Consider the following 13,398-nt stretch of genomic DNA (forward strand, 5'->3'; position numbering starts at 1 on the left):
CCCAATATACCCTGCAGGGCCCCTATAATGGTGTGCCCCCCCCAATATACCCTGCAGGGCCCCTATAATGGTGTGCCCCCCCCCAATATACCCTGCAGGGCCCCTATAATGGTGTGCCCCTCCCCCCCAATATACCCTGCAGGGCCCCTATAATGGTGTGTCCCCCCCCCCAATATACCCTGCAGGACCCCTATAATGGTGTGTCGTCCCCCCCAATATACCCTGCAGGGCCCCTATAATTGTGTGTGTCCCCCCCCAATATACCCTGCAGGGCCCCTATAATTGTGTGTCCCCCCCCCCCCCATATACCCTGCAGGGCCCCTATAATTGTGTGTCGTCCCCCCCAATATACCATTTAGGACCTCTATAATGGTGTGTTCCTCCCCCCCAATATACCCTGCAGGGCCCCTATAATGGTGTATTCCTCCCCCCCAATATACCCTGCAGGGCCCCTATAATTGTGTGTCGTCCCCCCCAATATACCATTCAGGACCCCTATAATGGTGTGTTACTCCCCCCCAATATACCCTGCAGGGCCCCTATAATGGTGACACATTTGCGCTGTGTCAATTACTTTTTTGGTTGATACATCACAACTTAATACTGTTTAATACTATTAACAGACTTTTTAGGGTTTACGCCAAGTTGAACCTGGTGGCCGATTTTGACGCACTTTCTCCTTTTTTGGGGCGCACAGAAACATTCTTTTTATTATATTATTCCATTAACACCCCTGTGCCGTCCATTTCTGTGCACCCCAAAAAAATGATAAATGCTTTATTTTTATGTAGTGCACTTTCCCCCCCACCCCCTGGGAGATATGGCGGCTACTGTGTATGTGGTGCGTTACCTGCGGCTCACAGGAGGCCTGGGCCTCCGCTGCTGGGAGCCTGGGGTGTACCTGATCCGTCGGGTGACAGCGCCTCCACCTGTGCGGGATCCTACTATGTGGGATAACCCGGTTACAGGAACCAATGCAATAAATACACAGTGTATATAATAACAAGTTTACTGACATACAATAATCAAAACAATAACCATAGAACATGACCTCGCACGGCCTTACCCACACACACCCTGCCCCGGTGAGAGTGTCCCCCAATGTACAGAGATGCCCTGGGCACCCTCCCAACCCGGTGTCACCCAGAAGTGTGAGGCAGCGGTGCCCACAGTAACTGAAAGTGTTATAGTTGGTGCACATTGTGCGGTACCTGCCCAGGTGCTCCAGCACCCGGGTATGGCTGAAGAGCAAAAGGGATCCACTGATCCAGCGACGTCGATGTCAGCGAAGCCTCCGCCTCTGCGTGGGGTGAACTCCGGTAGGAGGGTCTCACCTTTGCTAGTCTTTGATAGTGCGGTGGTGGTCCTGCCCCAGACCACAGTCCGCAAATCGCTGTGCGGCGTCTTCAAATGGCACTATACACTAACTGTATACAGCTACAGGGGAAATGTCCCTAGCTAGGGGTTTCCCTGTAGCAGCCACAATCTGATTAGGTGAGTGGGGCCTATCTTGGACCTAAAGGGTTAATCTGGCCTAGTCTGGATGCCACTGACACCCAGACCCTACCTTCCCTTTCTCTCTCCTGGCTCCAACTGACCAACTGCCCTATCACTGTTCTAACTGTTATCACTGTCCTAACTGTTTTAAATGCAGCAGCCCTATTGGCTGCCTGGCAACATGTGGTCTGCAGCCCCTGAGGCTGCTGGGACTTGTAGTTCCCAGCGGAGCTAGGACCGAATGGCCACCACAACTATGCTCCTCTGCGCATCCCCGCGCACTCTCCCCAGCCTCCGCTGCCTATGGAAAGGTAAGGGGACAAACGGGTCCAGGGGACCAGGCTATACTTATTTTTTTATGCAGATGGAGAAGTGTTAGCTTAATATACAGACACACAGCTTAATATACAGACACACGTAAGCGCAATTTTAAAATGAGATTTCCCTGCACCAAAAAAGCTGTTTCTGACAGTTACTTGTGTACATAGGCCCCTCTTTCCTGCGCTCTCTGGGTACAGTCCTGTAGGTGACAGTTACTTATGTACATAGGCCCCTCTTTCTTGCGCTCTCTGGGTACAGTCCTGTAGGTGACAGTTACTTGTGTACATAGGCCCCTCTTTCTTGTGCTCTCTGGGTACAGTCCTGTAGGTGACAGTTACTTATGTACATAGGCCCCTCTTTCTTGCGCTCTCTGGGTACAGTCCTGTAGGGTTACGGAAGATTGTGCTGAGGTGCAGGACCATACAAGGGGCAGCCAATGAAATGTCTCTGTTTTACAGCTCTTTGCAGGGGGCTTCCTAGTGCTGGTCTGAGTGGGAGGGAGCACATAGGAGCCACAAGAAAGAGGAGCATTGATTTGCTGTCTGCACCCTCCTGATATATAATTATTTCAGGCACCTTCGGCTATTTCATCTGCTGCCAGCACAGACGTGAAATAACTGGGACAATTGCCGTCTGATCGCACAGTTTAGACGGTATGGGAGAGATTTGAATAGGTTCGCGGTGGGGTAACGCACCCAATCCTGCGTTCATTACCTTGAACGGCAGTTATCTCCGATTCGGCCTTGTTAACCCCTCACAGACCTTATTATGGCAAACTTATGTAGCTCACTTTCCCCCACCCCCTGGGAGATAAGGCGGCTACTGTGTATGTGGTGCTGTCCCTGCAGCTCACAGGAGGCCTGGGCCTCCGCTGCTGGGAGCCTGGGGTGTATCTGAGCCTTCTGATGCCAGCGCCTCCACCTATGCGGGATCTTAACAGTGTTGGATAACCCCGTCACAGGACAATATAAGAAATACACACTCATGATGAAAAGAGTAACCATATACAGTCCCCACCAACTAGGCCATGCACGGCCTTACCCTCACCGTGCCCTCCACCACAATGTCCACACTGGGTATATAGTCCCCAAAGTACTGAGGGGCCCTTGAGCACTCAACCACCCTGGTGTCCACAAGGAGCAACCCCCCCAATGTGTGTGTGACAGCGCGGCCCACACCTGCATGTTACTGTTGGTGCCCTTGTGGAATGTTGGTATACCTTCCAGGTGCACCTGGTATCACCGACTGAAGATAAGGATCCGTTGATCCAGCGACGTTGTCCGCGATGGCGTCCGCCTCCACGTGGGGTGAATTCCGGCGTTGATAATATCACCGTGAAGGTAGTGTCTGTGTCTTGCGGTGGTGGTCTGGTCCCAGACCACAGGCCGCAACTACTGCGCAGCCTCCTTCTTTGTCCCTGACACTCTGACTGCTAAAGGGGGCAGTGTCCCTGTCTAAGGGCCTGTCCCTGTAGCAGCTACAAACGGAACAGGGGAGTTTGGGCCTAGCTGGGGCCTGACAGGTGGTCTCTGGCCTAGTGCAGGGGCCTACTGACACCCTGCACCTACACCCTTACCCTCTGATGTCCCAGCTCTGACTGATGTGCTCCTAGCACGCGCAAAGTATATTTCCCCTACCAGGGAAATACTAGTGCCCTATTGTCTCTGCCGGCACCTGACTAGCTGCCCCTGTGCATTGTGGGGTTTGTAGTCCCCGCGGAGCCCTGTTATCCAATGACCACCTCGCGCGCCTATCACTGCGGATGTGCGGCATCTCGAGCATGAGCAATCGAATCCAAGATGGCGGCGGCCTGCTACAGGTCGCCTACCACAAGCTGGCGCAACCCGCCGCAGCACTCCCTCGCTGTAGTGGAGGTAAGCGGGACCCACTAAAAAGATTGAGCAGGTGAGATGCTTCTCGCCACGGTATTTTATTTCTGTTATACATTAACATTCTGCTTTGTAGATAATCATTTGGTTCTCTTGGAGTTTGTTACTGAATTTTCTATCTGTCATTGCATTATACCAGTGCAGGGGGCAGAGCGGGGTGGGCAAGTCCTCAAGGGCCACAAATAGTCAGGTTTCAGGACATCCCTGCTTCAGCACAGGTGGCTCAGTCAAAAACTGCACCACTGATTGAGCCACCTATATACTGAAGCAGGGATATTCGTATAACCTGGTGTTGACCGCCCCTGTACTAGGCTATAAGCACTTTTTGATTTAATACGATCTCCAAACAGTATTAGTATTTATATTGAGCTGTTATGTCATTGATAATTCCTTCTTCCTGGAAGTGTTTTGCGCTCAGAGCCGGACGCTGCGCTGCAGTTTCTGAGAGAGATGAGGCCTCTGATGCTCAGAGCTGCTTATATTTTTTTTCTATTTTCTCTTTTGTTTTTATGCTGTTCTGGACGGATTACAAAATATTACGCAATTTCGAAGAAGCTCCTAGCAGAACCTTAATCATAGCAAGTTATAATCTACAACTATCCACAATATTATTAGAGATCTATCCTTGTTCCGTCATAAAAACTGAAAGTCCAATTTCAATTACACAGTTTGCATTATAATGGTATATAGGAATATAATTTTATAGCAAAGATTGTACAGCTGTCTAATACCACAGGACACCATCAATTTGCTAACTTTTACCACTGTTTTACTATCCTTGGTGCTGGGGCAAAGGAATTGCAAGTTTTATAGCACATTTCATATAACTAACATACATACACATCATATATACGCACCGTGCATACATACACACTGTACATGCATGCATACATACATACATACGCACCGTACATACATGTGCTCCGTACGTACATGCGTATCATACATATGTAGCCAGGACTGGTTCTTGGCTATCAGTCTGCCCTGACTGACAGTAAGCCCTGGTAAGAGCAGGCTTGCCAGTACTTATCATGTGGTTTCCCCACTCCCTGCAGTGCCCTTGAGTGACAGGGTAGGAGGTGGAACCAGGCCTGGGTTCACCCAATCTTGGGTCAGACCTGGTGCCCTCCTCCTGGCTGTACTTAAGGAGATTGCCGCCCAAATTTAGTCAGTGCCTCTCTCCACTTGAGAGAGGCAGGTCAGACACAAGTTGCCTGAATACTGGCCTACCCTGTTCCTCTTCCCCTTGGGGGAGAGTGAGTGTGCACCTTTCCCCTGATCCTGATAGAGGATCAGGGAAGAGCAAGGACTGCTGCGGGGGCCCTTGACCTGTAGTGCAGGTCCAGGTACCATCCTACAGCTGGATACAACACTAGAGACTGCATAGAGGCAGAGGGCCTGTTGCGACTGTATTGTGCTGAACAGAATAAACCGTTCCAGTTATTATACCGCCTGCCTGGTGTGTGATCTTACTGGGAAAGGAGAGGGGATTGTGTTCTACCGTAGGAGATCACCTCCATACATCTGGAGCCTGCGGCAGATGGAGGCGCTCTACCACTAGAGATCTATGTCGAGTATGTACCCCAGAAACCTGTCTTGTGTCCCCACTACCATCGGCGGATGACTCAGCCCTCCTGCTTACCAACAGGTAGCATGCACCACACATGCTGTAATGGCAGAATCTCCCATCAGGTGGGGGAAACACTGTTATACATACATACATACATGCAGACCGTACATACATACATACACACATACACACCGTACGTACATACATGCAGACCGTACATACATACATACATACACACATACACACCGTATGTACATACATGCACACCGTACATGCACACCATACATATATACATGTGCACCGTACATACATACATGCACACCGTACATACATACATACATACACACCGTACATGCACACCATACATATATACATGTGCACCGTACATACATGTGCACCGTACATACATACATGCACACCGTACATACATACATACATGCAGACCGTACATACATACATACATACACACATACACACCGTACGTACATACATGCACACCGTACATACATACATACACACATACACACCGTACGTACATACATGCAGACCGTACATACATACATACATACACACATACACACCGTATGTACATACATGCACACCGTACATGCACACCATACATATATACATGTGCACCGTACATACATACATGCACACCGTACATACATACATACATACACACACACCGTACATGCACACCATACATATATACATGTGCACCGTACATACATGTGCACCGTACATACATACATGCACACCGTACATACATACATACATGCAGACCGTACATACATACATACATACACACATACACACCGTACGTACATACATGCACACCGTACATATATACATGTGCACCGTACATACATGCGCACCGTACATACATGCACACCGTATATACATAGATGAACACCGTACATACATAAAAAAACCTTTTCTTTTTGCTTGCATTTCTGCCCTTTTTGCTCAGGAAAGGAGATTCTCTTTGGAAGGTGTGAGTAAAAATTAATTAAGGTCTTAATTAGGATTGCCGCTAACGCCTTCCACTTTTGTGCTGAATTTTTGCTGTCTCTTTCCACGGGCTCTCAGCGTCTTCTACCGACTCTCAGCATCTTCCCACGTCTTGGTGTCTTCCCGTGGACTCTCGGTGTCTTCCCGTGGACTCTCGGTGTCTTCCCGTGTACTCTCGGTGTCTTCCAGTGGACTCTTGGTGTCTTCCCGTGGATTCTCTCTTCCTGCAGACTCTGAGCGTCTTCCCGCATACTCTCGGCGTCTTCCCGCGGACTCTCGGCGTCTTCCCACGGACCTTAGGCGTCTTCCCGCGGACTCTTGACGTCTTCCAGTGGACTCTCTGCGTCTTCCGACGGACTCTCTCCGTCTTCCCGCGGACCCTAGGCGTCTTTCCGCGGACTCTCAGGACACAATACAAAAACACAGCAATAACTTGCCAGAACAGGGGGTTATGGGTGAATCCCAGCTCACTAGGTGCAGGGTAATGCGGAAGCTTGCTTAACCTGGCTGCTGCCTCGATCAGTCCGTTCCAGACTATACCAGTAACTAGGGATGACCGCCTCTGGTTCCACAGGTCACTCTACAGTTGGTCTTTAGACATTTACAGCCGTGGATCTCTGATCAGCGTCGTCTTCTATAATTTTTCGGCCTCCATTTGGAAACATGGAGAACCAGGTGCCGACCAATCAGTGGAGACCTTTCCAATCAGGGGCCGGGGTGCGTTCAGAACTGACCAATCGGGGCCGTGTGCGACATTAATGCCCAAAGGGTTTAGGACAGTGGGAAATTGGAACTGACCAATAGGAACTGAGCCGACCGGGCTAGGACCCAAGCGCTGGTTCCCGATTTCAGCTCCATACCTCCCGCAGAGATAGATGCCTCACTGCCAACGAGAGGACAATGCTTCGCTTCTTGGAGTGTGTACTCTCCCAGCGGGCAGGCTCGCCCTTCCCCACCTCACCATTGTCCCCAAGCACTGCACCTGGCCCCACACGAAGGCTAGCCCTTGGCTCATTGTATGCTGGCCACTTAGCCATTGTTATGGCCCGGGCACACAGATATACACAGAAACCACACAGATACATATTCAATTGTGTTCCCAATTAGTGAGTATCTCAGACAATTATAATTTGACAAAGGTTGAACTTTAATGGACATATATATCTTCTCCATCCCAAGCTACTATGTAACAATGTAAATGACTGTATTTGTGCTGAACATGTACCCTAATGTGCCTTGTTAGAAATAACTGCACAGTAATGTATAATCCGGTTTTCTTTACAGGTTGAGAAGCAGCGATGTGACCTTGCTGGAGAGCTTGAGGACCTCCATGACAGACTTGAAGAAGTTGGTGGAACTGCTGCGTCCCAGGTAGTCCGTTTACTTCAGACATTTTCAGTGTGTTCTCCTCTCTGGGTAAGGCAATCATTTAGGTACATGTGTCATCACACTTACCGGGCACCATGGGGCGCGGTAACGGGGTTAAGGCTTCACTTCTCGCACCTTTGTCATATACATTTTCTTTGTTTTAACTTGCCGCAAAAGTTACATAGTCCGAGAATCTGGACCCCGGAAGAGGCGCCAGGGAATAGGGAATAGGGACCAGTGAAGAGGCGCCAGGGAATAGGGACCCCGGAAGAGGCGCCAGGGAATAGGGAATAGGACCAGATGTAGGGAAAAGGGACCAGGAAATAATGACTGAGAATATAGACTACGGGCTAGGGACCAGGGAATAGGCATTGGGAATATGAACTAGGGAAGAGGGATTAGGGGACAGATATAGGGACCAGGGAATAGGGATTCAGAATAGGGAATAGGGACTAGGAAGGTCCGGTATAGGGACCAGGAAATAGGGACTAGGAAGGCCAGGTATATGGACCAGGGAATAGGGACAAGGAAAGTCCGGTATAGGGACCAGGTAATAGGGACTAGGAAGGTCCGGTATAAGAACCAGGGAACGGGGACCAGGGAATATGGACTAGAAAGGTCCAGGTATAGGACCAGGGTATATGGAACTATGTGCTATGTGCCTGTATGAAAATTGCAAAACATTTGTGGCAAGTTAAATCCAAAGAAAAGGTGCTTTTTTCAGCATTGAAGGTGTCTGATACCAGCAGACTGTTCAGTAGTTCTGGCCTGCAGTCTTTTTCAAGTCAAGTGAATTAGTGACTGTTACGTATTTCAGGGATCAAATTATAGCGATCAAACGCCTTTGTTTATGTAATGTCACTGTTGAGGGTGCATTTCTATGGTTAGATGCAAAATAAAACAAGTGATGGGCTCACATACACACCGATACTTAATGCTGATAATTATATAATGAAAGTCCTGCAGTGTACAGATGGGACTATCTGCCCCTCGCTGGGGGAACGGGCATGGCTGCTATTTCTCAGGAGCCGAGGGAACTGTCACCTCTTCCCGAGGGTCCAGGGAACATGAGGGCGATACATTTGTATGTACAGTAAGTGCCTCCAACCAACTGGTGGGTAATGAAGACCACAAATAACATCGCTAGTGACATTCCTAAACCAGTCCCCTGCTGTCTCTGGGTAAGGAAATCACGAGTATACTTTTAATGCTGGACATAGATATTACATGGCTGATTTATTTGACACAACCTGAAGGAAGAGAAGAGATGGCCCTAGATGCTGAATTCATGCCAGCTTGTACTGTGCCAAGAAATTCAACTCTTGGCATAACCTTTAAAACATGTCCCAAATTGCTCACCAGGGTAAGCAGGTAAAATGGTTACAGAATAATAAAATGTATAGAGGCGCCCGTTTCCAATAACTCTTATAGGAGCTTATTCTGTATCCGCCTAAGAGGCCGATCAAGCTGTTTTCAGTAAAAAAAAATCCCCATTGATTAAACCCTAAACACCTTTGCGTAACTCTATCTGTTCTTTCCAGAGCTGGGTGCTAAATATTGATGAGTAAATGGTAAAGATTTAACTCCACAGAATTTCTTACATTCATCCCTCATGCCATAGCAGAAATATTGATTTTCTAAAAAGGAAGAGGTCTCAGCTAAAATGTGCCATTATAAATGGCCGGTTGTATAGCCTTGCTATACAGTCTTACAGTGATGGGCTAGCTACAGTATGTAACAATTTCAGGAAATGGCTACTCTGGCTTATTATTAAAGGCACAGTCCATCCCAGGACCAAAGTAAACTTACGTTCGGGTCATTGACAGCAGTTTTATACAAACAAAGTTTTATTGTCTCCATAGAAACCTAATTGTGTTGTGATAACACTGTTTGTAAACGTGAGGAAGCTAATGGCGTATATGGCGCCACAGATGACAATCTTACAGAAGATACTATATGACCAGCCAAACCCTGAGGTGAATCCGGATGAACTTCGCCAATCTCTGGTGTGCGGAGATTCCTTGCTGCAGTCTCACTCAATCATGGAATTATGTGAAACATAAAAAAAGGCGCAGAAAACAGCAATGGTGCATTACCTTTGATAACCATAGAGATGTAGCTAACTAAAGGATCAAACAATTATTAACCAGTTTAAATGACAATAGAAAAACTCTTAGGTGTATATTTATTCACATAAAATACAATAAAATATTATGCTGCATAAGATAAAAAGCTTGGAAATGGGCACGTTGGACTAGCCCAAAAACTCCTAATTGGAGTCACCTCTCCAAGATGAGTAAAGTTGGAATCCTACTCACGATCAGTCCTGAGGACATGCGCCTGTAAGTAGGAACCATTATTAGTGCGTTTTCCCCTGGCTGTCTCTCCTCATATGGCGATGCCAGAGATCAACGGCGTCTGATGGTGCCCAGCACCTCGTGGCGGCATACGGCGGCGTCTGGTGGCTAGCACAAACTTGTATAGTTCACCCAGACTGCGCCTCCGTACCAGCTCCTATCTGGTGTATTACAGCTGCCGGTGCAGGGATTCCTCCTGCTCGGCTGCTGGCCTCACTGCTGCCGTGGTGACGTCACCGGGAGGATTTCAGCTACGGGGTCCTTGTAGTGTCAGAAAGAAAACCCTACGGACACTAGAGATTGGCAACGTTCATCTGGATGCACCTAAGGGTTTGGATGGTTGTGGCAGGACGGCCTGTAGCCGAGGTCAGGGAACAGTCCACACGTATAGTTTCAGGATAAATAAAAACGTTCAGTGGCTTTATTTCTCCACAGTAACATAACATGCGGGTACACTGCCCCTTTAACAAAATAAATCCTGCTCCACTTTGGGAGAAAAACTGACTAATAACACAGCAGACCTATCTAGCAGACTGGCTGGCTAAACCAGAACCAAACCATAAGGGTACTTTAAGCAGTCAGTGAACAAATGAATAATCCTTACTTTAGTTGAAGTAGTCTTTGGTGAAATCCCTCTGGCTAAGGGCTCACGAAGCAGTGTGCTTCTCTCTCTCTCTCTGGGAGCTACTGCCAGTCACATGATCCTTTATCTACCTTGCTGGCTCTCAGGTGTCAGCTAAAGAGTTCTGATTTCCTAACTTCCACCTGAGTTAACCCTTATGAGTGCTGGATGAAGCACTCAGACATATGTCTCCCAGGCGCAACTGATAGGAGTTGACTTCACTCTGTCACACTGGTCATATAGTATCTTCTGTAGGATTGTCATCTGTGGCGCCATTTAGGCCATTAGCTTCATCACGTACTTTCTGAGAAGCCAGGGGGGTCAGTTAGGCGGCCATTGATCTTCAAGGACATTGGGACTTTAACACATTTATTTTTGGTTTAATTTTTGGTATATTGTATGTTTAGTACTAGCGCTTAATCATGAATTTTTCACTATATCACTGTTTGTAAACTGTTCTATATGCAGAGAGATTGCTCTCCCAGAATCCTTCTCCCTCTCCCCCCTCTCCCCCTCTCCCCCCTCTCCCCCCTGCCCCCTGCCCCCTTCCCTCTCTCCCTCTCTCCCCTCCCCCTCTCTCTCCCCCTCCCTCTCTTCCTCTCTCCCTCTCTCTCCCTCCCTCTCTCCCCCTCCCTCTCTACCCCTCTCCCCCTCCCTCTCTCCCCCTCCCTCTCACCATACTTCGGGATAGCTTCGAGTCTAGCGAAGCTCAAAGAAAAATATTGATTTTCCCTTTGACAATTTCTACCAAACTTTTTAGATTCTTGAGAAACCTTTTTAGGTTCCATTTTCACATTTACAGACCTTTATTGAACATTTGAATGTTTAGTAATATTTAGTAATCTCAGAGTATTGCTGTGTTACTGTGCCATGTTTAAGTAATCTCAGAGTATTGCTGTGTTACTGTGCCATGTTTAAGTAATCTCAGAGTATTGCTGTGTTACTGTGCCATGTTTAAGTAATCTCAGAGTATTGCTGTGTTACTGTGCCATGTTTAAGTAATCTCAGAGTATTGCTGTGTTACTGTGCCATGTTTAAGTAATCTCAGAGTATTGCTGTGTGACTGTGCCATGTTTAAGTAATCTCAGAGTATTGCTGTGTTACTGTGCCATGTTTAAGTAATCTCAGAGTATTGCTGTGTGACTGTGCCATGTTTAAGTAATCTCAGAGTATTGCTGTGTTACTGTGCCATGTTTAAGTAATCTCAGAGTATTGCTGTGTTACTGTGCCATGTTTAAGTAATCTCAGAGTATTGCTGTGTTACTGTGCCATGTTTAAGTAATCTCAGAGTATTGCTGTGTGACTGTGCCATGTTTAAGTAATCTCAGAGTATTGCTGTGTGACTGTGCCATGTTTAGTAATCTCAGAGTATTGCTGTGTTACTGTGCCATGTTTAAGTAATCTCAGAGTATTGCTGTGTTACTGTGCCATGTTTAAGTAATCTCAGAGTATTGCTGTGTGACTGTGCCATGTTTAAGTAATCTAAGAGTATTGCTGTGTTACTGTGCCATGTTTAAGTAATCTCAGAGTATTGCTGTGTGACTGTACCATGTTTAAGTACTCTCAGAGTATTGCTGTGTTACTGTGCCATGTTTAAGTAATCTCAGAGTATTGCTGTGTGACTGTGCCTTGTTTAAGTAATCTCAGAGTATTGCTGTGTTACTGTGCCATGTTTAAGTAATCTCAGAGTATTGCTGTGTTACTGTGCCTTGTTTAAGTAATCTCAGAGTATTGCTGTGTTACTGTGCCATGTTTAAGTAATCTCAGAGTATTGCTGTGTTACTGTGCCTTGTTTAAGTAATCTAAGAGTATTGCTGTGTTACTGTACCATGTGTAAGTAATCTCAGAGTATTGCTGTGTGACTGTACCATGTTTAAGTAATCTCAGAGTATTGCTGTGTTACTGTGCCATGTTTAAGTAATCTCAGAGTATTGCTGTGTTACTGTGCCATGTTTAAGTAATCTCAGAGTATTGCTGTGTTACTGTGCCATGTTTAGTAATCTCAGAGTATTGCTGTGTTACTGTGCCATGTTTAAGTGATCTCAGAGTATTTCTGTGTTACTGTGCCATGTTTAAGTACTCTCAGAGTATTGCTGTGTTACTGTGCCATGTTTAAGTAATCTCAGAGTATTGCTGTGTTACTGTGCCATGTTTAGTAATCTCAGAGTATTGCTGTGTTACTGTGCCATGTTTAAGTGATCTCAGAGTATTGCTGTGTTACTGTGCCATGTTTAAGTACTCTCAGAGTATTGCTGTGTTACTGTGCCATGTTTAAGTAATCTCAGAGTATTGCTGTGTGACTGTGCCATGTTTAAGTAATCTCAGAGTATTGCTGTGTTACTGTGCCATGTTTAAGTAATCTCAGAGTATTGCTGTGTTACTGTGCCATGTTTAAGTAATCTCAGAGTATTGCTGTGTTACTGTGCCATGTTTAAGTAATCTCAGAGTATTGCTGTGTGACTGTGCCATGTTTAAGTAATCTCAGAGTATTGCTGTGTGACTGTGCCATGTTTAGTAATCTCAGAGTATTGCTGTGTTACTGTGCCATGTTTAAGTAATCTCAGAGTATTGCTGTGTTACTGTGCCATGTTTAAGTAATCTCAGAGTATTGCTGTGTGACTGTGCCATGTTTAAGTAATCTCAGAGTATTGCTGTGTTACTGTGCCTTGTTTAAGTAATCTCAGAGTGTTGCTGTGTTACTGTGCCATGTTTAAGTAATCTCAGAGTATTGCTGTGTTACTGTGCCTTGTTTAAGTAATCTAA

The 13,398-nt window shown here is 46.7% G+C and overlaps 1 protein-coding gene across 1 annotated transcript in view; it reads left to right on the forward strand.

Annotated features, from left to right (window-relative positions):
- LOC142472530 (myosin heavy chain, skeletal muscle-like) overlaps window positions 1-13,398 on the forward strand; it is a 117,792-nt gene that overhangs the window by 30,283 nt on the left and 74,111 nt on the right. Inside the window, exon 6 of the mRNA XM_075579572.1 lies at window positions 7,573-7,659. Coding sequence (XP_075435687.1) covers window positions 7,573-7,659 — 87 coding nt within the window. The remainder of the gene's footprint in view (window positions 1-7,572; window positions 7,660-13,398) is intronic.

Source organism: Ascaphus truei, chromosome 22 (assembly GCF_040206685.1).
Source record: "Ascaphus truei isolate aAscTru1 chromosome 22, aAscTru1.hap1, whole genome shotgun sequence".
NCBI lineage: Eukaryota > Metazoa > Chordata > Amphibia > Anura > Ascaphidae > Ascaphus > Ascaphus truei.